Below are 27,156 nucleotides of genomic sequence, written 5' to 3'. Positions count from 1 at the left end.
ATGAACACACGGGTAAACACACGGACACGGGTAAACACACGGGTAAAAACACGGATAAACACAGGTAAACACACGGGTAAACACACAGGTAAAAACACGGATAAACACGGGTAAACACACGGGTAAACACACAGGTAAAAACACGGATAAACACAGGTAAACACACGGGTAAACACACAGGTAAAAACACGGATAAACACAGGTAAACACACGGGTAAACACACAGGTAAAAACACGGATAAACACAGGTAAACACACGGGTAAACACACAGGTAAAAACACGGATAAACACGGGTAAACACACGGGTAAACACACGGATGAACACACGGATGAACACACCGGGTAAACACACGGGTAAACACACGGGTAAACACACGGATAAACACGGGTAAACACACGGGTAAACACACGGGTAAACACACGGATAAACACACGGATAAACACACAGGTAAACACACAGGTAAACACACGGGTAAAATGTAAACACATGGGTAAACACACAGGTAAACACATGGGTAAACACGGGTAAACACACGGGTAAACACACGGATAAACACACAGGTAAACACACAGGTAAACACATGGGTAAAATGTAAACACATGGGTAAACACACGGATAAACACACGGATAAACACACGGGTAAACACACGGGTAAACACACGGGTAAAATGTAAACACATGGGTAAACACACATGGGTAAACACGGGTAAACACACGGGTAAACACACGGGTAAACACACGGGTAAACACACGGGTAAACACACGGATAAACACACGGATAAACACGGGTAAACACACGGGTAAACACACGGGTAAACATGGATAAACACGGGTAAACACACGGGTAAACACACGGGTAAACACACGGGTAAACACACGGGTAAACACACAGGTAAACACACGGGTAAACACACGGGTAAAATGTAAACACATGGGTAAACACACGGATAAACACACGGGTAAACACACGGGTAAACACACGGGTAAACACACGGGTAAAATGTAAACACATGGGTAAACACACAGGTAAACACACGGGTAAAATGTAAACACACGGGTAAACACACGGGTAAACACATGGGTAAACACGGGTAAACACACGGGTAAACACACGGGTAAACATGGATAAACACACGGATAAACACACGGATGAACACACGGATGAACACACGGGTAAACACACGGACACGGGTAAACACACGGGTAAAAACACGGATAAACACAGGTAAACACACGGGTAAACACACAGGTAAAAACACGGATAAACACAGGTAAACACACGGGTAAACACACAGGTAAAAACACGGATAAACACGGGTAAACACACGGGTAAACACACGGATGAACACACGGATGAACACACCGGGTAAACACACGGGTAAACACACGGGTAAACACATGGATAAACACGGGTAAACACACGGGTAAACACACGGGTAAACACACGGATAAACACACAGGTAAACACACAGGTAAACACACGGGTAAAATGTAAACACATGGGTAAACACACGGATAAACACACGGGTAAACACACGGGTAAACACACGGGTAAACACACGGGTAAAATGTAAACACATGGGTAAACACACAGGTAAACACGGGTAAACACACGGGTAAACACACGGGTAAACACACGGGTAAACACACGGGTAAACACACGGATAAACACACGGATAAACACGGGTAAACACACGGGTAAACACACGGGTAAACATGGGTAAACACACGGGTAAACACACGGGTAAACACACGGGTAAACACACGGGTAAACACACAGGTAAACACACGGGTAAACACACGGGTAAAATGTAAACACATGGGTAAACACACGGATAAACACACGGGTAAACACACGGGTAAACACACGGGTAAACACACGGGTAAACACACGGGTAAAATGTAAACACATGGGTAAACACACAGGTAAACACACGGGTAAAATGTAAACACATGGGTAAACACACGGGTAAACACATGGGTAAACACGGGTAAACACACGGGTAAACACACGGGTAAACATGGATAAACACACGGATAAACACACGGGTAAAATGTAAACACATGGGTAAACACACAGGTAAACACACGGGTAAAATGTAAACACATGGGTAAACACACGGGTAAACACACGGGTAAACACACGGGTAAACACACGGATAAACACATGGATAAACACACGGGTAAACATGTAAACCCACGGATAAACACACGGATAAACACACGGGTAAACATGTAAACACACGGATAAACACACGGATAAACACATGGATAAACACACGGGTAAACAGATCATGAGTGTGTGTTGCGAGCGCACCATGAAGTCAGTGGCGTCGGAGTTGTCGTGTCGAAGGTAAAGCGGGTCGACGGTGAACGTCTGCTGAAGCTTCATCTTATTCTTCACCCTGCGTTTCAAACAGTCTTCACAAACACAGTCTTCTCAAACAGTCTTTCACAAACACAGTCTTCACAAACACAGTCTTCTCAAACAGTCTTTCACAAACACAGTCTTTCACAAACACAGTCTTCTCAAACAGTCTTCTCAAACACAGTCTTCTCAAACAGTCTTCACAAACACAGTCTTCACAAACACAGTCTTCACAAACACAGTCTTCACAAACAGTCTTCTCAAACACAGTCTTCTCAAACAGTCTTCTCAAACAGTCTTCACAAACAGTCTTTCAGAAACACAGTCTTCACAAACACAGTCTTCACAAACAGTCTTTCACAGACACAGTCTTCACAAACACAGTCTTCACAAACAGTCTTCTCAAACACAGTCTTCTCAAACACAGTCTTCTCAAACACAGTCTTCTCAAACACAGTCTTCTCAAACACAGTCTTCTCAAACACAGTCTTCTCAAACACAGTCTTCTCAAACACAGTCTTCACAAACACAGTCTTCACAAACACAGTCTTCACAAACAGTCTTCTCAAACAGTCTTTCACAAACAGTCTTCACAAACAGTCTTTCACAAACACAGTCTTCACAAACACAGTCTTCACAAACAGTCTTCACAAACACAGTCTTCTCAAACACAGTCTTCACAAACACAGTCTTCTCAAACAGTCTTCACAAACACAGTCTTCTCAAACACAGTCTTCACAAACACAGTCTTCTCAAACACAGTCTTCACAAACACAGTCTTCACAAACAGTCTTCTCAAACAGTCTTTCACAAACAGTCTTCACAAACAGTCTTTCACAAACACAGTCTTCACAAACACAGTCTTCACAAACAGTCTTCTCAAACAGTCTTTCACAAACACAGTCTTCACAAACAGTCTTCTCAAACAGTCTTCTCAAACAGTCTTCACAAACACAGTCTTCTCAAACACAGTCTTCACAAACACAGTCTTCTCAAACACAGTCTTCACAAACAGTCTTTCACAAACACAGTCTTCACAAACACAGTCTTCACAAACAGTCTTCTCAAACAGTCTTTCACAAACACAGTCTTCACAAACACAGTCTTCTCAAACACAGTCTTCACAAACACAGTCTTCACAAACAGTCTTCTCAAACACAGTCTTCACAAACAGTCTTCTCAAACACAGTCTTCTCAAACACAGTCTTCTCAAACACAGTCTTCTCAAACACAGTCTTCTCAAACACAGTCTTCTCAAACACAGTCTTCACAAACACAGTCTTCTCAAACACAGTCTTCTCAAACACAGTCTTCACAAACAGTCTTCTCAAACAGTGTCTTCTCAAACACAGTCTTCTCAAACAGTCTTCTCAAACAGTCTTCTCAAACACAGTCTTCTCAAACACAGTCTTCTCAAACACAGTCTTCTCAAACAGTCTTCTCAAACACAGTCTTCTCAAACACAGTCTTCTCAAACAGTCTTCTCAAACACAGTCTTCTCAAACACAGTCTTCTCAAACAGTCTTCTCAAACAGTCTTCACAAACACAGTCTTCTCAAACACAGTCTTCACAAACACAGTCTTCACAAACACAGTCTTCACAAACAGTCTTTCACAAACACAGTCTTCACAAACAGTCTTCTCAAACACAGTCTTCTCAAACACAGTCTTCTCAAACAGTCTTCTCAAACAGTCTTCACAAACACAGTCTTCTCAAACACAGTCTTCACAAACACAGTCTTCTCAAACACAGTCTTCACAAACACAGTCTTCTCAAACACAGTCTTCACAAACACAGTCTTCTCAAACACAGTCTTCACAAACACAGTCTTCTCAAACACAGTCTTCTCAAACAGTCTTCACAAACACAGTCTTCACAAACACAGTCTTCACAAACACAGTCTTCTCAAACACAGTCTTCACAAACACAGTCTTCTCAAACACAGTCTTCTCAAACAGTCTTCACAAACACAGTCTTCACAAACAGTCTTCTCAAACACAGTCTTCTCAAACACAGTCTTCTCAAACACAGTCTTCTCAAACAGTCTTCACAAACACAGTCTTCTCAAACAGTCTTTCACAAACACAGTCTTCTCAAACACAGTCTTCTCAAACAGTCTTCACAAACAGTCTTCTCAAACACAGTCTTCTCAAACAGTCTTCACAAACACAGTCTTCAAACAGTCTTCTCAAACACAGTCTTCTCAAACACAGTCTTCTCAAACACAGTCTTCTCAAACACAGTCTTCTCAAACAGTCTTCTCAAACACAGTCTTCTCAAACAGTCTTTCACAAACACAGTCTTCTCAAACACAGTCTTCTCAAACACAGTCTTCTCAAACAGTCTTCACAAACACAGTCTTCACAAACAGTCTTCTCAAACACAGTCTTCTCAAACACAGTCTTCTCAAACACAGTCTTCTCAAACAGTCTTCACAAACACAGTCTTCTCAAACAGTCTTTCACAAACACAGTCTTCTCAAACACAGTCTTCTCAAACAGTCTTCACAAACACAGTCTTCTCAAACACAGTCTTCTCAAACAGTCTTCACAAACACAGTCTTCACAAACAGTCTTCTCAAACACAGTCTTCTCAAACACAGTCTTCTCAAACACAGTCTTCTCAAACACAGTCTTCTCAAACAGTCTTCACAAACACAGTCTTTCACAAACACAGTCTTCACAAACACAGTCTTCTCAAACAGTCTTCACAAACACAGTCTTCTCAAACACAGTCTTCTCAAACAGTCTTCACAAACACAGTCTTCTCAGTCTTTCACAAACACAGTCTTCTCAAACACAGTCTTCTCAAACAGTCTTTCATAAACACAGTCTTCTCAAACACAGTCTTCTCAAACAGTCTTCACAAACAGTCTTCTCAAACAGTCTTTCACAAACACAGTCTTCTCAAACAGTCTTCTCAAACACAGTCTTCTCAAACAGTCTTTCACAAACACAGTCTTCTCAAACAGTCTTTCACAAACACAGTCTTCTCAAACAGTCTTTCACAAACACAGTCTTCTCAAACAGTCTTTCACAAACACAGTCTTCTCAAACACAGTCTTCTCAAACAGTCTTCACAAACACAGTCTTCTCAAACAGTCTTCACAAACACAGTCTTCTCAAACAGTCTTTCACAAACACAGTCTTCTCAAACAGTCTTTCACAAACACAGTCTTCTCAAACAGTCTTTCACAAACACAGTCTTCTCAAACACAGTCTTCTCAAACAGTCTTCACAAACACAGTCTTCTCAAACAGTCTTTCACAAACACAGTCTTCTCAAACACAGTCTTCTCAAACACAGTCTTCTCAAACAGTCTTCACAAACACAGTCTTCTCAAACAGTCTTTCACAAACACAGTCTTCTCAAACACAGTCTTCTCAAACAGTCTTCACAAACACAGTCTTCTCAAACAGTCTTTCACAAACACAGTCTTCTCAAACACAGTCTTCTCAAACAGTCTTCTCAAACACAGTCTTCTCAAACAGTCTTTCACAAACACAGTCTTCTCAAACAGTCTTTCACAAACACAGTCTTCTCAAACAGTCTTTCACAAACACAGTCTTCACAAACACAGTCTTCTCAAACAGTCTTTCACAAACACAGTCTTCTCAAACAGTCTTTCACAAACACAGTCTTCTCAAACAGTCTTTCACAAACACAGTCTTCTCAAACAGTCTTTCACAAACACAGTCTTCTCAAACAGTCTTCACAAACACAGTCTTCTCAAACAGTCTTTCACAAACAGTCTTTCACAAACACAGTCTTCACAAACACAGTCTTCTCAAACAGTCTTTCACAAACACAGTCTTCTCAAACAGTCTTTCACAAACACAGTCTTCTCAAACAGTCTTTCACAAACACAGTCTTCTCAAACAGTCTTCACAAACACAGTCTTCTCAAACAGTCTTTCACAAACAGTCTTTCACAAACACAGTCTTCTCAAACAGTCTTCTCAAACACAGTCTTCTCAAACACAGTCTTCTCAAACAGTCTTCACAAACACAGTCTTCTCAAACAGTCTTTCACAAACACAGTCTTTCACAAACACAGTCTTCTCAAACAGTCTTCTCAAACACAGTCTTCACAAACTCAGTCTTCTCAAACACAGTCTTCACAACATTCATTAATGCTTTTATTCATTACAGACACATTAAACTGATTTAAAGTGAAACTAAAGACATTTATAATGTTCTATTTCAAATAAATGCTGCTCTTTTGAACTTTCTGTTCATCAAAGAATCCTGAAAAACAAAAACTGTAAATCTATATTTCAGTCTATAAATATAGAAGGAAATAATGTGTCTCTCACCAAAATGCTGTACAGTCGAAATGAACCATCATCCACTTCGATGGGTTGAAGACGAATGAATCTGCAAACTCAATCCCGTTGAGAAAATAGCGCAGTTCAGGACAGATGAGGGCAGATCCAGCGTACGCCGCGTCCACGTGCAGCCAGAGACCCTCGCGCGCGCCTGCACACACACACACACACACACACACACACACACACACACATACCGTCACTGACACACTCACACACACGCAGTTACACACGCTTTATGTTACGACTTACACACGGGGCCGAGTTCATCCAGACGGTCAAAGGAACACACACCGGTGGAGCCGAGCGTCGCACACAGCTGCAGGATGGACACACACACACACACACACACACAGTTACTTCGCGTTAAACAGCTGGTGCTCTTCGCGCGTTGGTCAAAAGGACCATGAAATGAATGTACTATATTTTAGTTTGATGTTTTTTATTTAATATTTGTATTTTTAGGGGATTTTTTATACTAAATTATATTGACGCTGTATTTATAATCCATTTATTCACTTTTTGAGCATAGACCTGAAAAAATTTCCAACTTAAACTGTGGTAAATCTTGAATGCTTTAAAGCACAGACTGAAGTTTGATCTCTTTTCAAAGAGGACAGTTGGCATATTAGTGCTGAAGTAAAAGAAAGTTTTAAAAAGTGAACTTAAAAAAATAACAGAATTTTACGTGTATTGTTATGAAAAATGGACAAAAATACTATTACATTTTTTTATATGAAATATATATTTTCAAAATCCCGTTTTAATCTAAAACTGCAAGAAAATCAAAGCCATAAATCTAAACAAGTTCCAAATTTGAGTCTGATATCACAAAAAATGATCTATCAGTGAGATGTTGTTCAGCTGCAGTACCAAACACTTCCACTAGAAATTTGGACATTTGTTTCATTTCCAATATGCTCATTTTTGACCGCGAGGAACACAAGTATGACTGTTTTAACCTGTTCGAATCATGTCCATGATTTTTTTGTGTGTTCACACAGCAAGTGCCAAAACCATTACCAAGTTTCGTACCATTCCGATGTAGTAAAAAAAGAAAACAAAACAAAAACATAATATATTTCTGTTAAAAATGAGCGAACAGCAGCAGAGCGTTAATCAAACATCAGGCGAGTGTGAGTTGCGTCACCATCACAGGAACGAAGCCTCTCCTCCGGTCCTCGTCGACGGCGCGCTGAAGAGTTTCTCCACGCAGAGAAAACGCCTCGTCAGTCTCTAGAAACCTGATCTTCAGCAGAGAGATCAGACCAGCCTTCTCCACTGACGAGTGAGCCTTCACACACACACACACACACACACACAGATCAATCATCATCATAACCCACAGAAGCGATCATCATCATCCTCATCCTCATCATCATCATCACCTGATCGGAGGCGTACGCGATGAGTCTGGAGTTCAGCACGGACTCGTCGGTGTCGGCATGTGTGAAGTCGCTCTTCATCTGCAGGATCCGGTCCTTCCTGGCGGCGAGCAGAGCGACCAGCGTACACTCACTGACCGTACTCTACACACACACACACACACACACACACTGATGACCGTACTCTACACACACACACACTCTTGACTGTACTCTACACACAACAGATGCACTTTTATGGACTTCAAAACAGAAACGGCCATTCACTGCCATTATAAAGCTTGGAAGCGAAATTTTTGCATGTTAAAAAATAAATGCAACCTCACGTTGTGTCAATCACGGTTACACACTGCCTCCGAAGCTTTCATCCGGCATGTCAAATATTCCGATCGGGTTCGATTTTCTGCGTTTTTCGCATCCGTAGCTCAAGCAGTTCGAGAGGAGTTTTGACAGTTCAGAGCCACCGAATCACGAATACGAAAAAACACACACGAAAACTTCGGACTCAGTGTGCAGGGAACTTTAGAGTTGTGTTGTGTGTTTGTGTACCTGCAGTATTCCTCCTCCATTGCTCTGTGGATGATGGTGTAAATAGTGATCTGGCAACCCGAGTGCTTTACACAACCAGTCCAACACACACATCTCCAGCTCAGTGCACGCTGGACTCGAGGCCTGCCCCACACACACACACACACACACACACACACACACACACAATTCAACATAATGCATAAGGCTGACATAATGTGTGTGTGTGTGTGTGTGTGTGTGTGTGAGAGAGTGTGTGTGAGTGAGTGTGTTTGTGTGTGTGAGAGAGAGTGTGTGTGAGTGAGTGAGTGAGTGAGTGAGTGTGTGTGTGTGTGTGTGTGTGTGTGTGTGAGTGAGTGAGTGAGTGAGTGAGTGAGTGAGTGAGTGCATTACCCAGGTGAAGCCGAGGCAGTTGATGGCGTCTGCCAGCATGTCTCCCAGCAGCGACGGCCATGATGTGAGCGCAGGGAAATACGCATGCATGTGAGGACTCTGCCAGTGCACCACCTACAGCACATACAGGAGCATCACATCATACATGCAATTAATAACACACACAGGCACACAGACAGACAGATGATAGATAATAGATAATCATTCCATAAGGTTTAGGGGTTGTTTATGGGAATTTTTGACCATTCTTCTCATTAGTGAGGTCCGGCTCTGATGTTGGAGGAGAAGCTCTCAGTCTCACTCTAATTCATCCCAAAGCTGTTCTATCGGGTTGAGCTCAGGACTCTGTGCAGGAGTCCAGTTTCTCCACACCAAACTCCTCATCCATGTGTTTATGGTCCTGCTCTGAGCACTGGAGCGCAGTCATGCTGGAACAGGAACATCCCCAAACTCTTCCCACAAAGTTGGGAGCATGAAATTGTCCAAAATGTCTTGGAATGCCAGCATTAAGAGTTCCTTTCACTGGAACTAAGGGGACAAGCCCTGAAAACAACCCCACACCATAATCCCCCCTCCACCAAACTTTACACTTGGCACAATGCAGTCAGGCAAGTACCGTTCTCCTGGCAACCGCCAAACACAGACTCATCCATTGGATTGCTAGACACTCCAGAGAACACGCTTTACACCACTGCATCCCACACTTTACACCACTGCATCCCACGCTTTACGCCACTGCATCCCACACTTTACACCACTGCATCCCACGCTTTACGCCACTGCATCCCACACTTTACACCACTGCATCCCACACTTTACGCCACTGCATCCCACACTTTACGCCACTGCATCCCACACTTTACGCCACTGCATCCCACGCTTTACCCCACTGCATCCCACACTTTACCCCACTGCATCCCACACTTTACCCCACTGCATCCCACACTTTACCCCACTGCATCCCACACTTTACCCCACTGCATCCCACGCTTTACACCACTGCATCCCACACTTTACCCCACTGCATCCCACACTTTACCCCACTGCATCCCACACTTTACCCCACTGCATCCCACACTTTACCCCACTGCATCCCACACTTTACCCCACTGCATCCCACACTTTACACCACTGCATCCCACACTTTACCCCATTGCATCCCACACTTTACCCCACTGCATCCCACACTTTACACCACTGCATCCCACACTTTACCCCACTGCATCCCACACTTTACCCCACTGCATCCCACACTTTACACCACTGCATCCCACACTTTACGCCACTGCATCCCACACTTTACACCACTGCATCCCACACTTTACACCACTGCATCCCACACTTTACACCACTGCATCCCACACTTTACACCACTGCATCCCACACTACACCACTGCATCCCACGCTTTACGGCACTGCATCCCACGCTTTACACCACTGCACCCCACGCTTTACACCACTGCATCCCACACTTTACACCACTGCATCCCACGCTTTACCCCACTGCATCCCACGCTTTACCCCACTGCATCCCACACTTTACCCCACTGCATCCCACACTTTACCCCACTGCATCCCACACTTTACACCACTGCATCCCACACTTTACGCCACTGCATCCCACACTTTACACCACTGCATCCCACACTTTACACCACTGCATCCCACGCTTTACACCACTGCATCCCACGCTTTACACCACTGCATCCCACGCTTTACGGCACTGCATCCCACGCTTTACACCACTGCACCCCACGCTTTACACCACTACCCCACTGCATCCCACGCTTTACCCCACTGCATCCCACACTTTACCCCACTGCATCCCACACTTTACCCCACTGCATCCCACACTTTACCCCACTGCATCCCACACTTTACGCCACTGCATCCCACGCCACTGCATCCCACGCTTTACACCACTGCATCCCACGCTTTACATCACTGCATCCCACGCTTTACACCACTGCATCCCACGCTTTACATCACTGCATCCCACGCTTTACACCACTGCATCCCACGCTTTACACCACTGCATCCCACGCTTTACACCACTGCATCCCACACTTTACTCCACTGCATCCCACACTTTACACCACTGCATCCCACACTTTACCCCACTGCATCCCACACTTTACCCCACTGCATCCCACACTTTACCCCACTGCATCCCACACTTTACACCACTGCATCCCACGCTTTACCCCACTGCATCCCACGCTTTACGCCACTGCATCCCACGCTTTACATCACTGCATCCCACGCTTTACACCACTGCATCCCACGCTTTACATCACTGCATCCCACGCTTTACACCACTGCATCCCACGCTTTACACCACTGCATCCCACGCTTTACACCACTGCATCCCACACTTTACTCCACTGCATCCCACACTTTACACCACTGCATCCCACACTTTACCCCACTGCATCCCACACTTTACCCCACTGCATCCCACACTTTACCCCACTGCATCCCACACTTTACACCACTGCATCCCACGCTTTACATCACTGCATCCCACGCTTTACACCACTGCATCCCACGCTTTACATCACTGCATCCCACGCTTTACACCACTGCATCCCACACTTTACATCACTGCATCCCACACTTTACTCCACTGCATCCCACACTTTACATCACTGCATCCCACGCTTTACACCACTGCATCCCACGCTTTACATCACTGCATCCCACACTTTACTCCACTGCATCCCACACTTTACACCACTGCATCCCACACTTTACCCCACTGCATCCCACACTTTACCCCACTGCATCCCACACTTTACACCACTGCATCCCACGCTTTACCCCACTGCATCCCACGCTTTACGCCACTGCATCCCACGCTTTACATCACTGCATCCCACGCTTTACACCACTGCATCCCACGCTTTACATCACTGCATCCCACGCTTTACATCACTGCATCCCACGCTTTACACCACTGCATCCCACGCTTTACACCACTGCATCCCACGCTTTACATCACTGCATCCCACGCTTTACACCACTGCATCCCACACTTTACATCACTGCATCCCACACTTTACTCCACTGCATCCCACACTTTACATCACTGCATCCCACGCTTTACACCACTGCATCCCACGCTTTACATCACTGCATCCCACACTTTACTCCACTGCATCCCACACTTTACACCACTGCATCCCACGCTTTACACCACTGCATCCCACGCTTTACATCACTGCATCCCACGCTTTACATCACTGCATCCCACGCTTTACTCCACTGCATCCCACGCTTTACACCACTGCATCCCACGCTTTACTCCACTGCACCCCAGGCTTTACTCCACTGCACCCCAGGCTTTACTCCACTGCACCCCAGGCTTTACTCCACTGCATCCCACGCTTTACACCACTGCATCCCACGCTTTACTCCACTGCACCCCAGGCTTTACTCCACTGCACCCCAGGCTTTACTCCACTGCATCCCACGCTTTACATCACTGCATCCCACGCTTTACACCACTGCATCCCACGCTTTACATCACTGCATCCCACGCTTTACACCACTGCATCCCACACTTTACATCACTGCATCCCACACTTTACTCCACTGCATCCCACACTTTACATCACTGCATCCCACGCTTTACACCACTGCATCCCACGCTTTACATCACTGCATCCCACACTTTACTCCACTGCATCCCACACTTTACACCACTGCATCCCACGCTTTACACCACTGCATCCCACGCTTTACATCACTGCATCCCACGCTTTACATCACTGCATCCCACGCTTTACTCCACTGCATCCCACGCTTTACACCACTGCATCCCACGCTTTACTCCACTGCACCCCAGGCTTTACTCCACTGCACCCCAGGCTTTACTCCACTGCACCCCAGGCTTTACGCCACTGCATCCCACGCTTTACATCACTGCATCCCACGCTTTACACCACTGCAACCCACGCTTTACTCCACTGCACCCCAGGCTTTACTCCACTGCATCCCACGCTTTACTCCACTGCACCCCAGGCTTTACTCCACTGCATCCCACTCTTTACGCCATTGCATCCCACAATTTATGTCCCTGCATCCCAAGCTTTCCACCACTGCATCCCACGCTTTAGATTGCACTTATAGTGCTTATATAGCTTGTATACACTAGTGCTTGATTTATACAACTGTGCCACATGGAAGTGATTGGAACACCTGAATTCAATGATTTGGAAGGGTGTCCCAATACTTTTGGCAATATAGTGTAGATAGATAGATAGACACACACACACACACACAGAGGCAGACCCCGGGCATGATGATGTTCTCCACGTCCTGCATGATGCGGCTCCAGTCCTCAGGCTCGTACGGGGCGCTGCTGGGCAGAAGAGGACGCATGAATCCCGGCTGAACATCCGGAACCACCCGCCGCTCACGGATCCGTGTGAGATACTGCTGTATGAAGTCCACCATCTCCTTCCCTACACACACACACACACACACACACACACACACACACACACACACACACACACAATAGAGGAACATCAACTAGGGCTGCACGATACTGTGAAAAAATGACATTGCGATATTTTATTTTTCTGCGATATATATTGCGATATGAAATCTAATCTAATTTTCTCTTACAAACAAAAATGGGGTAAGCACACTTACATGCTCATTTTAAGAGGTGCTCTGAGTAAATGATTTGTTTGTAACTTTAGGATATGGTTTGAATTGTTAACATTAGTTAATGTATTAGGTTAATAACTAACATGAACTAACCATGAGCAATACTTTTGTTACTGTATTTATTAATCTTTGTTTATCTTAGTTAATAAAAAAACAGCTGTTCATTGTTTGTTCATGTTACTTCACAGTGCATTAATAACTATGTTAACAAATACAACTTTTGATTTCAATAATGTAGGCTATAGCCTAAATGTTGAAATTAACATTAACAATGTTTTAGAAGTGCAGTTTATTAATAGTAAATATTAACTAATGTAGTTAACTAGAGTATAATAAATAGAACATTATTGTAAAGTGTTACCAATTTGTTATACACCGATTCAGACGTCTCGTGAGTTCAGTGTTGGACAGATCAGTTGTTTAAACCATTCATTAAAGTGAATCGGTTCAAAGGAGTCATTAGGTCGCGAATCGGACGTGCAGCCTACGGCACGCGTTACGCAATTATCTCGGCAGTTTAGGATATCGCACAAGATTTGCCAACACAGAAAACATTTCATCACTGGAGTTTTTTTTCGACCATCAAAAAAGATTTTTTTCGATCATCGTGTCAATTGATTTTGATTAAAATGCGCGAGGGAGAGAGAGAGAGAGAGAGAGAGAGAGAGCAAGACAGCGCTCGTGTTGTTAGAAGACGGTGAAGGTGAGTGCGCGCGCGCGGCCGGGCCTCTCTCTCTCTCTGCTCGTTCTTATATATGCCCTGTTAAACTGACAGGACTTAAAAACACATGCAAATGATAAACTTTCACTCTGTGATGGTTAAACTGCAATTAATCCGCGAATCACATGCGTCAAGGGCCGGGGAGCAGCTGGCCCGTACGGATAGTGAATCACGGATCAACTACGATAACCTACCTATTCTTGACATCACACATCCTGCGATGTGACTATCGTGGATTCGTACATCGCGATATCGGTGCTTAAACGATACATCGTGCAGCCAATCAACACATTAAAACAAACATGCCCAGCAAGCAATAGCCGTCATTTCACCGTCTCTGTTAACTAGACCCGATATAGTCTGGCTATGAGTAACACACTTCTAGACAAAAAAAAACAAAAAAACTTGAATTGGGTACATGTCGTTTTTGCCAAAATACCTTGTGAGATAAATGATATTCCATCATGTAAGCTAAGTCAACCAAGTGATTGGTTTTATTTAATTTCTATGCTATTTGTAGCCCACTTATAGTCAAAACTGATTCATTGTAGTTTTTGGCCAATCAGCGCATGAGATGGTTGATATCCCATCATGTTGCCAATGTCAATAATATCAACAAGTGTCATTTCATGTCATGGTCAATCAGTAGTCACGATTTAGCAATTAAACAAATATTAGATGCCTATTAGACGTCTTTTAAACGCAAAATTGCTTGCTGGGCACTGTGAGCCTGAGGTCACGGCCAGTACAAGATTGAACAACATTAGAGAAAAGTAATAAAACAATAGATGAAGAGTACAGACACACACATATTACAGCAGAACATCAATATAAAATCTAATTTAATGCAAGAAAATGACCTTAAAATACTTCAGAAGATAACAATAGCATGCAAACAATTTAAAGTGATAAAAAGTCCTCAATGTCAGATGTTCAGGAAATAACCAGCAGTCCTTAAAGCTAAACTCTATTATAGCTGCAAAACTAATATAAAGCCATTCTTGTATAATTATTAGAGGTTCATTACCTCTCTGCATGTACTCCTGCTCCTGCATCCCGTAGGTCAGAGGAAGATGCGCTGTGTGTGTGTGTGTGAGCCGCTCCAGCTCTCACACACTCTTATAGCCACTGCCCCGCTGACGTAAACCGACACACACACACTCCACAAAGACACCATTGATTCAGGCTGTAGGTGAGTGTCCGTCAAACACAGATCTTTATGAGCACTGAGGAAACATCAATCCATATCTACAATATGTGTGTTTGAACAATCCCAACAACAATATTCCCTCTACAGACTCTTACAGATGCTGGAATACTGTAAAAACATTTTATTGTGCATTTATTCAGCATTTTTACATAGCAAAAGTCAGTTTGAGTGAAGCTGAGATCCTCCTCAAAGAAACAAAATCCATCCAGTTTATCTTTTAAATATAATAATCTTTACAGAAATACTGCATCACAAACAACAGGCATGTGGAAGCTATGAACACAAGAGCGTTTGATTTATGTATATTTAACGAGAACTGAAACAGTGAAATATAGCTGCAAGCGGCGATGAGGGGTCAAGTAGAAAGAGGCACGATGACTGCATTAAAGAGATTTTTTGTTTATTTTAGTCAAAATAGATGAAAAAAAAAAAATCACAAATACAGTCACTTTCAATTTGATTTAATCGTTATGACTTTTGACCAATAGGTGGCGCTGTGACCAAACTGAGGTGGGTCAGTGTGAGGACAATAACACACTCAATAATTTTGGCATCATGCTAACAATTTCATTGATGTTGGATGCAATTACAGTTTGGTCTATCAAAAACTTTTCATACGTTTGTGCTGGAATGGGCTGAAGATAATCTGACCAACGGTTTCATTAAAATAGGCAAAACCTTTCGAGTACCTTCAGGCCATGACACACACCGAGTTCTGATACGCTAATGCATGTGAAAATTACAGCATTTTACAACAAAATTAAAAAATAAACTAGTTGACATGCAATAATTGGGTTTCATTCAACTCGGTAAATTGCACTTAATTAAAAGAGACTTTATGATTTTTGGGCATATCGTTCAGAAGTTAAAAGCAAAAATATCCATATTTCATATCTCCTCAGTTCATGCTTGTGATGACATGAACCCTGACCCTAACCCTAACCTTAACCCTGACCCTAACCCTGACCTTAACCCTGACCCTTTTTTTTCCGTAAAATTCTAAATGACGGAAAAAGACATCTTGAGCCAAGAATTTAGTTAATATTCACAAGTAATTAGAATAAACATGAATAGTGGCGCTAGAGGGAGTTAATGATGAGACTGTCCTCCATCTGTGTGCCAAATTACATCATTTCCTGTAAGCAGTTCGATGGGGTCAGGAGCAGAAGAGGGAAGAGTAATGATGAGAATACTGACAGATACGACACACACACCTTCAGAGCTCGGCCCCTAATGAACGACACTGATCTGGGCACAGAAAGCACAGTGTGTCCAGTGTGTGTATGTGTGTGAGTGTGTGTGTTTCAGGCGTGTTTCTTCCCGCTCTGCTGTGTGTGTGTATTGTGTGTGTTAGGTGTGTTTCTTCCCGCTCTGGCGTGTGATGGCCTCCAGCTTCTGCCGGTACGCTTCGGCCTCCTGCTCCTTCTTCAGGAACTGCTGTCGGTATTTCTGCGCCTCACGGTTCGCCTCCTCCAGCTGCTTCAGAAGAGACACTTTCTCCTGTCACACACACACAGTCAGACTGTTTACATGTTCATCACTGGATAAAACATGTACATGTTATGTGTCAGATGCTGGTGTGACAGGGATTGTGGGCTGTGTGTGTGTGTGTGTGTCGCACCTGGAAGTCCTCCAGCGAGAGCGTTTGCTGGATCTGAATGTCTTGTGTTTCTATCGTCTGATCCTCGTCTTCTTCTTTCACTCGCTGCCGTTTGACTGACGGTTCGTCGCTGATCACCGTTTCCTCTGCGACCTCTGTGTCCGACACCGTCAGCACTGCAGGAACACACACTGAGTGAGACCAGCGAGTAACATACTCACACAGCCGGATCCGGGCCGTATCCAGATCTGATGGAGGACCTGCGCCTAGACACGACCACAACACATGATGTAGTCAGCCGGATCCGGGCCGTATCCAGATCTGATGGAGGACCTGCGCCTAGACACGACCACAACACATGATGTAGTCAGCCGGATCCGGGCCGTATCCATATCAGATGATGGACCTGCGCCTAGACACGACCACAACACATGATGTAGTCAGCCGGATCCGGGCCGTATCCATATCAGATGGTGGACCTGCGCCTAGACACGACCACAACACATGATGTAGTCACCCGGATCCGGGCCGTATCCATATCAGATGGAGGACCTGCGCCTAGACACGACCACAACACATGATGTAGTCAGCCGTATCCGAGCCGTATCCAGATCAGATGATGGACCTGTGCCTAGACACGACCACAACACATGATGTAGTCAGCCGTATCCGAGCCGTATCCAGATCAGATGATGGACCTGTGCCTAGACACGACCACAACACATGATGTAGTCAGCCGGATCCGGGCCGTATCCAGATCAGATGGTGGACCTGTGCCTAGACACGACCACAACACATGATGTAGTCAGCCGTATCCGAGCCGTATCCAGATCAGATGATGGACCTGTGCCTAGACACGACCACAACACATGATGTAGTCAGCCGTATCCGAGCCGTATCCAGATCAGATGATGGACCTGTGCCTAGACACGACCACAACACATGATGTAGTCAGCCGGATCCGGGCCGTATCCAGATCAGATGGTGGACCTGTGCCTAGACACGACCACAACACATGATGTAGTCAGCCGTATCCGAGCCGTATCCAGATCAGATGATGGACCTGTGCCTAGACACGACCACAACACATGATGTAGTCAGCCGTATCCGAGCCGTATCCAGATCAGATGATGGACCTGTGCCTAGACACGACCACAACACATGATGTAGTCAGCCGGATCCGGGCCGTATCCAGATCAGATGGTGGACCTGTGCCTAGACACGACCACAACACATGATGTAGTCAGCCGTATCCGAGCCGTATCCAGATCAGATGATGGACCTGTGCCTAGACACGACCACAACACATGATGTAGTCAGCCGTATCCGAGCCGTATCCAGATCAGATGATGGACCTGTGCCTAGACACGACCACAACACATGATGTAGTCACCCGGATCCTGGCCGTATCCAGATCAGATGATGGACCTGTGCCTAGACACGACCACAACACATGATGTAGTCACCCGGATCCTGGCCGTATCCAGATCAGATGATGGACCTGTGCCTAGACACGACCACAACACATGATGTAGTCAGCCGTATCCGAGCCGTATCCAGATCAGATGGTGGACCTGTGCCTAGACACAACCACAACACATGATGTAGTCAGCCGTATCCGAGCCGTATCCAGATCAGATGATGGACCTGTGCCTAGACACGACCACAACACATGATGTAGTCAGCCGTATCCGAGCCGTATCCAGATCAGATGATGGACCTGTGCCTAGACACGACCACAACACATGATGTAGTCAGCCGTATCCGAGCCGTATCCAGATCAGATGATGGACCTGTGCCTAGACACGACCACAACACATGATGTAGTCAGCCGTATCCGGGCCGTATCCAGATCAGATGGTGGACCTGTGCCTAGACACGACCACAACACATGATGTAGTCACCCGGATCCTGGCCGTATCCAGATCAGATGATGGACCTGTGCCTAGACACGACCACAACACATGATGTAGTCACCCGGATCCTGGCCGTATCCAGATCAGATGATGGACCTGCACCTAGACACGACCACAACACATGATGTAGTCACCCGGATCCTGGCCGTATCCAGATCAGATGGTGGACCTGCGCCTAGACACGACCACAACACATGATGTAGTCACCCGGATCCTGGCCGTATCCAGATCAGATGGTGGACCTGTGCCTAGACACGACCACAACACATGATGTAGTCAGCCGTATCCGAGCCGTATCCAGATCAGATGATGGACCTGTGCCTAGACACGACCACAACACATGATGTAGTCACCCGGATCCTGGCCGTATCCAGATCAGATGATGGACCTGTGCCTAGACACGACCACAACACATGATGTAGTCACCCGGATCCTGGCCGTATCCAGATCAGATGATGGACCTGTGCCTAGACACGACCACAACACATGATGTAGTCACCCGGATCCTGGCCGTATCCAGATCAGATGATGGACCTGCACCTAGACACGACCACAACACATGATGTAGTCACCCGGATCCTGGCCGTATCCAGATCAGATGGTGGACCTGCGCCTAGACACGACCACAACACATGATGTAGTCACCCGGATCCTGGCCGTATCCAGATCAGATGGTGGACCTGTGCCTAGACACGACCACAACACATGATGTAGTCAGCCGTATCCGAGCCGTATCCAGATCAGATGATGGACCTGTGCCTAGACACGACCACAACACATGATGTAGTCAGCCGTATCCGAGCCGTATCCAGATCAGATGATGGACCTGTGCCTAGACACGACCACAACACATGATGTAGTCAGCCGGATCCGGGCCGTATCCAGATCAGATGGTGGACCTGCGCCTAGACACGACCACAACACATGATGTAGTCAGCCGGATCCGGGCCGTATCCAGATCAGATGGTGGACCTGCGCCTAGACACGACCACAACACATGATGTAGTCAGCCGGATCCGGGCCGTATCCAGATCAGATGGAGGACCTGCGCCTAGACACGACCACAACACATGATGTAGTCAGCCGGATCCGAGCCGTATCCAGATCAGATGATGGCCCTGTGCCTAGACACGACCACAACACATGATGTAGTCAGCCGTATCCGGGCCGTATCCAGATCAGATGGTGGACCTGCGCCTAGACACGACCATAACACATGATGTAGTCACCCGGATCCGGGCCGTATCCAGATCAGATGGAGGACCTGCACCTAGACACGACCACAACACATGATGTAGTCAGCCGTATCCGGGCCGTATCCAGATCAGATGATGGACCTGCGCCTAGACACGACCACAACTCATCCAGACAGCCATCTGCACTGATCCTCAACAAACTCGTCTCCATACCGGCGTGACTCCGATCTACAACCAGATGGAACTGGATAATATTCTGATTGTTCCAAACCAATCTGACCTCTGACCTGTAATGCTCCTGAATCATAATCATAATCATAATCATACACTGTTCGTTCGTTGGCCAGAGGAGAACTGAGCGACTGAGTCTGGTTTCTCCCAAGGTTTTTTTCTCCATTCTGTCACTGATGGAGTTTTGATTTGGGTTAAAAAAAAAGAAATTCATAAATGAACTAAATCAATAACTTTTTTACAACAGAAATGAACCATCACTGAACTTACTTAAGCTGGACTGTGACACTATTTTCTTCTAGAAACAAACTTTGCCTTATTTTCCTGTTATCTCTGTAAAGCTGCTGTGAAACTGCTGTGAAACACTAAAAAGTGCTATATAAATAAAGGTGACTTGACGTGACACACTCACACTCACAATAACACTCACACACTGACAATCACTCACTCATACTTTTTCAGCGGTTGAAACACTGATTGATGGATTATTTGAGACATGATTGATTTCAGGAAGTTGTTCTGTATCTTTCAACATTCCTTCTGATGTTCATCATGTTTATTTGCTGCTGTAACTAGTAGTAAAGAGCAACAGTTGATCAGTTCAACATTAAAGAGACACAAACACATATTTACTGACTGAACTTCATTATGAAACTGACAGAAATTGAAAGCTGAGACTTTCTTTCATATCAAAAGTATCGTAGCTTATTGCGATTATGGGATGGCATAAGCTGCAGACATCGTTTAGTGAAGTTTCAGTCGTTCATCAGCTGAACACCGCATCTAAAAGACGAAGATGAGAATCCAGATATCGAGCTCTTCCGTGTCACTCACCCTGCTGCCCATCAGGCATTGTGACTATTATGGGCTGGCTGATGCCCGTGCCCGTCTGCAGGTTGCCCAGCTGAATGCCGTCTGTTACTATGGTGATGACCTGCTGACCTCCAGAGCTCACGACCTGCTGGATGGCCCCGTCCACTGTGTCTGCAGTGATGAGCTCGTCTGAGAGAGAGAGAGAGAGAGAGAGAGATAGAGAGCGAGAGAGAGAGATAGAGAGCGAGAGAGAGAGAGAGAGAGAGAGGAGAGAGGGAGAGGAGAGAGAGGAGAGAGGGAGAGGAGAGAGGGAGAGGAGAGAGAGGGAGAGAGATAGAGAGCGAGAGAGAGAGAGCGAGAGAGAGAGAGCGAGAGAGAGAGGAGAGAGGAGAGAGCGAGAGGAGAGAGAGAGAGAGAGAGATGCTCAATATTTCCACTCAAAATGCACTTCTTCTGAACAGCAGCATCAGGAACATCAGCTCATTCTAATCACAGGCTTTGATGATCCTCTGTTTGTGCAAATAACAGCAATTTTCTTGTGCGGAGGGCAAACGCACAATCATGTCATGCGTCAGATCAAGTGTGTGTGTGCACAAAGGCGTCTTTCATCGAGCTCAGGATCCGGCGTCACCTGTGTGTTTGCTGCTGTGTCCCGGCGAGACGATCCCGGCGAGGTTCACGACTCCTCCCGGGCCGATGATGAACTGCGGAGTGGACGTGTGGATGGTCAGAGTCTCGGGACTCCCGGGGTTTGTGTTGATCTGGTTCTGCATCGCCACCTGACACACAGGAACACGTCACCAGTGTTGGGGAAAGATACTTTTAACAGTAATGCGTTACAATATTGCGTTACTCCCCCAAAAAGTAACTAATTGCATCACTTCGTTACTTTTTATGAAAAGTAATGCGTTACATTACTTTTGCGTCACTCCTTCTCACCTGGGCTGGGCTGGGCTGGGCTGGGCTTGTTAGTTTTTTAAAAACAACAACAAAAAGTTCTATTTTTGACAAATGTTACGGCCCTTTCACACCAGAAGTGAAATGAATACGCCTCAGGCTGAGGGAAATGCAGAGTAAAAAAATAAGCTGATCAGATTTCTGACGTATGAAGAGGATCTTATAATATTACCGGCCCTTAATCTGCACGTTTACACACACGACAAGCGACAACAGAGACCAGTTCTAACGCAATGATAAAGATCCAGCAAAGCCTGAAACTGTTCTGTGGTTGAGCACAGACGAGCACTGAACACTATTGACCAGAACATGTCACCGCTGTCTTATAAACACCTCAGGAACGGTGGACACCTGTGGAGAAGTTCAACATGATGATGAGATGATCAATGTAACTCCACAACAACTACAGAAATGTCTCCACTAACATTCAGAAGCTCTTCCTGAGTCTCTCCGTAAGGCTGCACTCGCTACTGGTGATTCTGGGATTCTGGATGAGTGAGATTGGCCTATTTTGTTATTGCCGGGGTGTGTAAAGACTCCGCCCTCTTCTGAACAGAGGCGGAGCTAAAGCTCATTTGCATTTAAAGGGACACACACAAAAACGGCGTGTTTTTGCTCACATCCAAAAAGGGTCAAATTTGACAAGCTATAATAAATGATCTGGTATTTTGAGCTGAAATATCACAGACACATTCTGAGGACGCCATAGATTTATATTACATCTTGTGAAAAGGGGCATAATATTTCACCTTTACTTAAGTTGTTTTTTATGTAAGTGATTCTCATGTGTGTTTGTATCAGTAGGTGGCGCTGCTCTAAACACACGTGTCCAGAAGCAGGACCCGAGCCCTCAGAGGACTGTCAGGTGTTGTACCTGCAGGACTTCGGCCAGCTCGAGGCTGCTGTTGTCCAGCGCGATGTCCAGCGGGTTCTTGCAGAACTTGCTCTGCGCGTGAACATCGGCACCGAAGCGTAGCAGCAGCTCCACGGCGTGTGTGTGTCGGTGCTCCACGGCCCAGTGCAGCGCGCTCATCTTCAGCATGTCCCTCGCGTTCACATCCGCACCGTGCTGCAGAACACACACACACACACACACACACATGCATTGTGGCTCCGCCGGATGATGAAAGGAGACACTTAAAGTGGAAAATTACCGGCGAACATCAAAGACCTGCGTGTCAGCTAGACTCCTTTACCGCTGTACAGATAAAACCTTATCAGAATGATTCCAGTTCGCATGGATACGCGGAACAACAACAAAAGTCTGTATTATGCAGGCCAGACAAGTAATTTGGTGAGGTCAATTTGTAAAGAAGGAATACACGCCTGCGCACATATATATTCAAACCATAGACTGTAAATAAATATGGGCGTAGTGTTCGTGACGTTGAAGTTTCTGAAGAGCGTTTCTGAAGCCCAAAGTGGGCGGAGCCGGCCGTCGCCATCTTGGCCGCGCGTCACTCTCGGACAAACGAAAATGTGCAGCGAGGCGGATTAGCTGAGGTGACGCTAACAGACAGCAGACAAACGGCTAGCAGTGACATCAGAGGCAATCCACCTGTCACTCAAGAGGCCACGCCGTTAATTATGCAGAACTTTTAGGCTTAATATAATTTAAACGGATGAGTTATATAAGAATTCACCCCCTCACATTCGTCATGAAGGGCAACATCAGCTTTATAGACCAAAACCAGTTTTTGCACCAGACTGTAAACGTGTGTTTCTGCTGTAAAGTTGGGCACTTTAACACAGGGGTTTATGGGTAATGACCCTCTTCTGCAGCCTCTAGTGGCCAGTGGATGAACTGCAGTTTACTTCAGTGTTCAGTGAGAGACTAAACACGTAATATTCATGAGCAAGCCGTCACCGTTTTCACAGATTTATGTTTTTTAAGTTTACACAGAGATGATCACGTTTTTCACAATTTCCAGAACACATTAAAGTTTCTGTTTCCTGTGACAGCGGTGTGTGTTTGCGGCCGCTAAGTTAATAACTAATGATCTTTACAACAGAAGTGAATCAATCAAAACTAACTTTAGCTGGACAATAACTTTATTCTAGAGCTGCTGTAAAGCCTAAACAATCTCTGTTACTGTAATCTCCTGTTATCACTGTAGAGCTGCTGTGAAACATCTGTGTATAAATGAAGGAGACTCGACGTATCAGTCCTGCATATATTTACACTCTAAAAAACACTAGGTTAAAAACAACCCAATTTTGGTTGTTTTCAACCCTAAGGCTGGGTAAATATAGGACAGAATGCATGTTGGGTTAATTTAACCCAGCATAATGGGTTGATTAAAGTTTGCTCTGGTATAGGTGTGTGTTCACCTTGAGTAGCAGCTCCACGATGCGCGCGTGACCCTCAGCGGCCGCCATGTGTAACGGCGTTCGATCCACTTTCGTTCGGGCGTCTCGACTCACTCCGGCACGCAGAAGAACCTCAGTGGTGGAGTAATGACCGAACTGAGCCGACAGGTGTAGAGGAGACGTGCCGAGCTGCTGACACACACACACACACACACACACACACACACACACACACACACACACACACACACACACACACACACACACACACACACACACACACAGACTTCACTAACAGATCCAGAGTGAAGCAGGAGAGACTGGAGTCAAGAGACTCACTCTCACACACACACACACACACACACACACACAAACAGGCGCACACATCTTTGTGGGGACTCTCCATAGACGTAATGGTTTTTATACCGTACAAACTGTATATTTTAAAGTTCTTCTCAAAACTTATTTTTTTAAGCATGCATTTGATTGTTGATGCCTTTGCGGTTGGTGTATTGTAGCTTTTATTATTAATTTTTGCTGTTTATGTTATTATTAATTTCCGCTTTTTGGTGGATTGTGATTTTATGTTCAGCGCTTTGAGAAGCCCCTTTTAAAGGCGCTTTATAAAATAAAGCTTATTATTATTATTATTATTATATTCTGTCCCCTTACACTAACCCTACCCCTAAACCTGCCCATCACAGAAAACTTTCTGCATTTTTACATTTTCAAAAAAATATAATTTAGTATGTTTATTTACCCATTCCCCTCATGAGGACCGCTGGCTAACCCTAACCCGCTGGCTAACCCTAACCCGCTGGCTAACCCTAACCCGCTGGCTAACCCTAACCCGCTGGCTAACCCTAACCCGCTGGCTGGTCCCCACAATGGAGGTGATCTCAGGTTTTACTATCCTTGTGGGGACATTTGGTTCCCACAATGTAATATAAACCAAAACACACACACACTCACTCACTCACACACACACACACACACACACACACACACACACACACACACTCACCCAGTCTGTGGTGAATGGAGCTCCGTTGGCCATCAGGATCCGGACCTCGTCATCCTGACCGGAGCGAGCCGCTTCCAGGAGCTTCTTTCCCAAATCCACCAGAGACATCTGCAGCGTCACAACACATAACATCAGACACACACACACACACACACACACTCTCTCTCTCTCTCACACACACACACACACACTCCTTATAGTGCATTTACAGAGACTGCTCAGATCAATTTTAAACAGCTGGTGACGTTTATTTTAGCGTTTCCCACCATCGTTTTCATTCCAATCCTGCATTACAAACATAATCAACGTCTGTAAATCTGCTGAAGATATTCATGTGTCAGTTCATCATCGCACATCACCAGAGCCGCGAGAATACAGCGATTATGACTACAGATGATTTAATGCAATTTTAGATAAAGCAATTTTGAATTGAATTGATTTAGATGCAATGTTTCTGAAACACTAAAATGAGGCAATCTCTACTGTCTTGTTTTCAAAGGTAAAACCATTAAAAAAAAATGCTTTAGGGTTATGTTATGCTTGAGGGTTAGGGTTAGGGTTAGGCTTATGCTTTAGGGTTATGGTTAGCTTTCACACACTTCAGTACAGTTAGATGTGGATTCTTCTTTACTATCATTAAAGTACTTATGGCTGGTACTTTTTTATTTTTACTTTTGAGTAAAACTTGTCATCATGTCTCTCTAATGTACAGTTAATGTTGTTTCTATGAACATTAACACTGAAACTGCTTCAGATCCACTGTGTGGCAGTAAAGTGATAGTTTACCCTGGTTTTACTCTAGTATCGCTGAGGATATAATCGCATTTCTAGTTTCTAAATGTGTTTGAGGAGTTTATATCAGTCGTTTATAATTACAGCAACCACAGTTTTACTAGTTTTTAATAATAAATAACTCTAGCTGGTAAATGGCTACACAACAATTACTGTAAAAACGTCATCATGGTATCAGAGTCCAATAATGTACAACACCTCATTTCACGAAACTAAAATGATGTATTGTATAATCTTAAATCTATTCTTCAGATGATAGAACAGACACTAATCAGTTCTCCAGCAGAAACTGCTTTATATCAACATCAGATGTGAAGAAGAGCTTCTTCATCATCATCATCATCATCGTCGTCGTTATGATTATTGTCGGTGATATGCAGCGGCGCGCGCGGCCCGTTAAACGCAATAAACAGGAACTCGCTGTTGTTCCGGAGGAAGAGGAAACATTAATAACTCAAACTCATCAACTTCCACATCCGGCGGAACCGATCACGCAGAGTTCTGTGCATCTTACCGTGAGAGATCAGAACCCGCAGAACCCGCAGAACCGAACCCTGAAAACAAACCCAGATGACAATAATACCGCAGCGGGCACGAGCGCCGGGCACGAGCGCGATCGATGACAGAACATACAGAATACGCGCAATAAAATATGAACACGTCACCCACACTCTGCTTCAGAGAGGCCTATTGATCTTTATGTTTA

The 27,156-nt window shown here is 45.0% G+C and overlaps 2 protein-coding genes across 6 annotated transcripts in view; both read right to left on the bottom strand.

The window, feature by feature from the left end:
* Positions 1-15,561, bottom strand: part of hdc (histidine decarboxylase) — an 18,835-nt gene extending 3,274 nt beyond the window's left edge. The window contains exons 1-9 of the mRNA XM_084408770.1: positions 15,429-15,561; positions 13,297-13,469; positions 9,004-9,117; positions 8,632-8,754; positions 8,086-8,226; positions 7,848-7,991; positions 6,950-7,016; positions 6,686-6,848; positions 2,320-2,407 (exon numbers count right to left, since the gene is read on the bottom strand). Of these exons, the coding sequence (XP_084264896.1) occupies positions 2,320-2,407; positions 6,686-6,848; positions 6,950-7,016; positions 7,848-7,991; positions 8,086-8,226; positions 8,632-8,754; positions 9,004-9,117; positions 13,297-13,469; positions 15,429-15,456 (1,041 nt within the window). The 5' untranslated portion in view covers positions 15,457-15,561. The remainder of the gene's footprint in view (positions 1-2,319; positions 2,408-6,685; positions 6,849-6,949; positions 7,017-7,847; positions 7,992-8,085; positions 8,227-8,631; positions 8,755-9,003; positions 9,118-13,296; positions 13,470-15,428) is intronic.
* A 26-nt stretch (positions 15,562-15,587) lies between these two features.
* On the bottom strand, positions 15,588-27,090 carry gabpb1 (GA binding protein transcription factor subunit beta 1). Of its 5 annotated transcripts, none has more exons than XM_084408777.1 (8): positions 26,965-27,090; positions 25,659-25,766; positions 24,656-24,823; positions 23,199-23,393; positions 21,999-22,146; positions 21,389-21,556; positions 17,233-17,387; positions 15,588-17,111 (listed from the first exon to the last, which is right to left on the bottom strand). In XM_084408777.1, the coding sequence occupies exons 2-8, from the start codon at positions 25,764-25,766 to the stop codon at positions 16,962-16,964; spliced, it is 1,092 nt and encodes a 363-aa protein (XP_084264903.1). In that variant the 5' UTR covers positions 26,965-27,090; the 3' UTR covers positions 15,588-16,961. The 5 variants fall into 5 exon arrangements, with proteins under 5 accessions (XP_084264903.1, XP_084264902.1, XP_084264904.1 ...); XM_084408776.1 differs by having other exon boundaries at positions 15,719-17,111; positions 24,656-24,826; positions 26,965-27,063; XM_084408778.1 differs by lacking the exon at positions 26,965-27,090 and adding an exon at positions 26,649-26,667 and having other exon boundaries at positions 15,719-17,111.
* Between the last annotated feature and the right edge of the window lie 66 nt (positions 27,091-27,156).

Source organism: Rutilus rutilus (genome assembly GCF_951802725.1).
Source record: "Rutilus rutilus genome assembly, chromosome: 5".
NCBI classification, from domain to species: Eukaryota; Metazoa; Chordata; class Actinopteri; order Cypriniformes; family Leuciscidae; genus Rutilus; species Rutilus rutilus.
The sequence above is the reverse complement of the archived record's forward strand: the minus strand, read 5'-3'. Positions and strand labels throughout refer to the sequence as shown.

Bases quoted from the DNA above. Each gene is read 5' to 3' on its own strand.
- gabpb1 (XM_084408774.1), bottom strand. From the start codon at position 25,790: ATGTTATGTGTTGTGACGCTGCAGATGTCTCTGGTGGATTTGGGAAAG. The intron at 23,394-24,655 runs GTGAACACACAC...TGTGTTCTGCAG, and splicing joins TCGTGGAGCTGCTACTCAAG to CACGGTGCGGATGTGAACGC. The intron at 22,147-23,198 runs GTACAACACCTG...CCTGTGTGTCAG, and splicing joins AGCTGGCCGAAGTCCTGCAG to GTGGCGATGCAGAACCAGAT.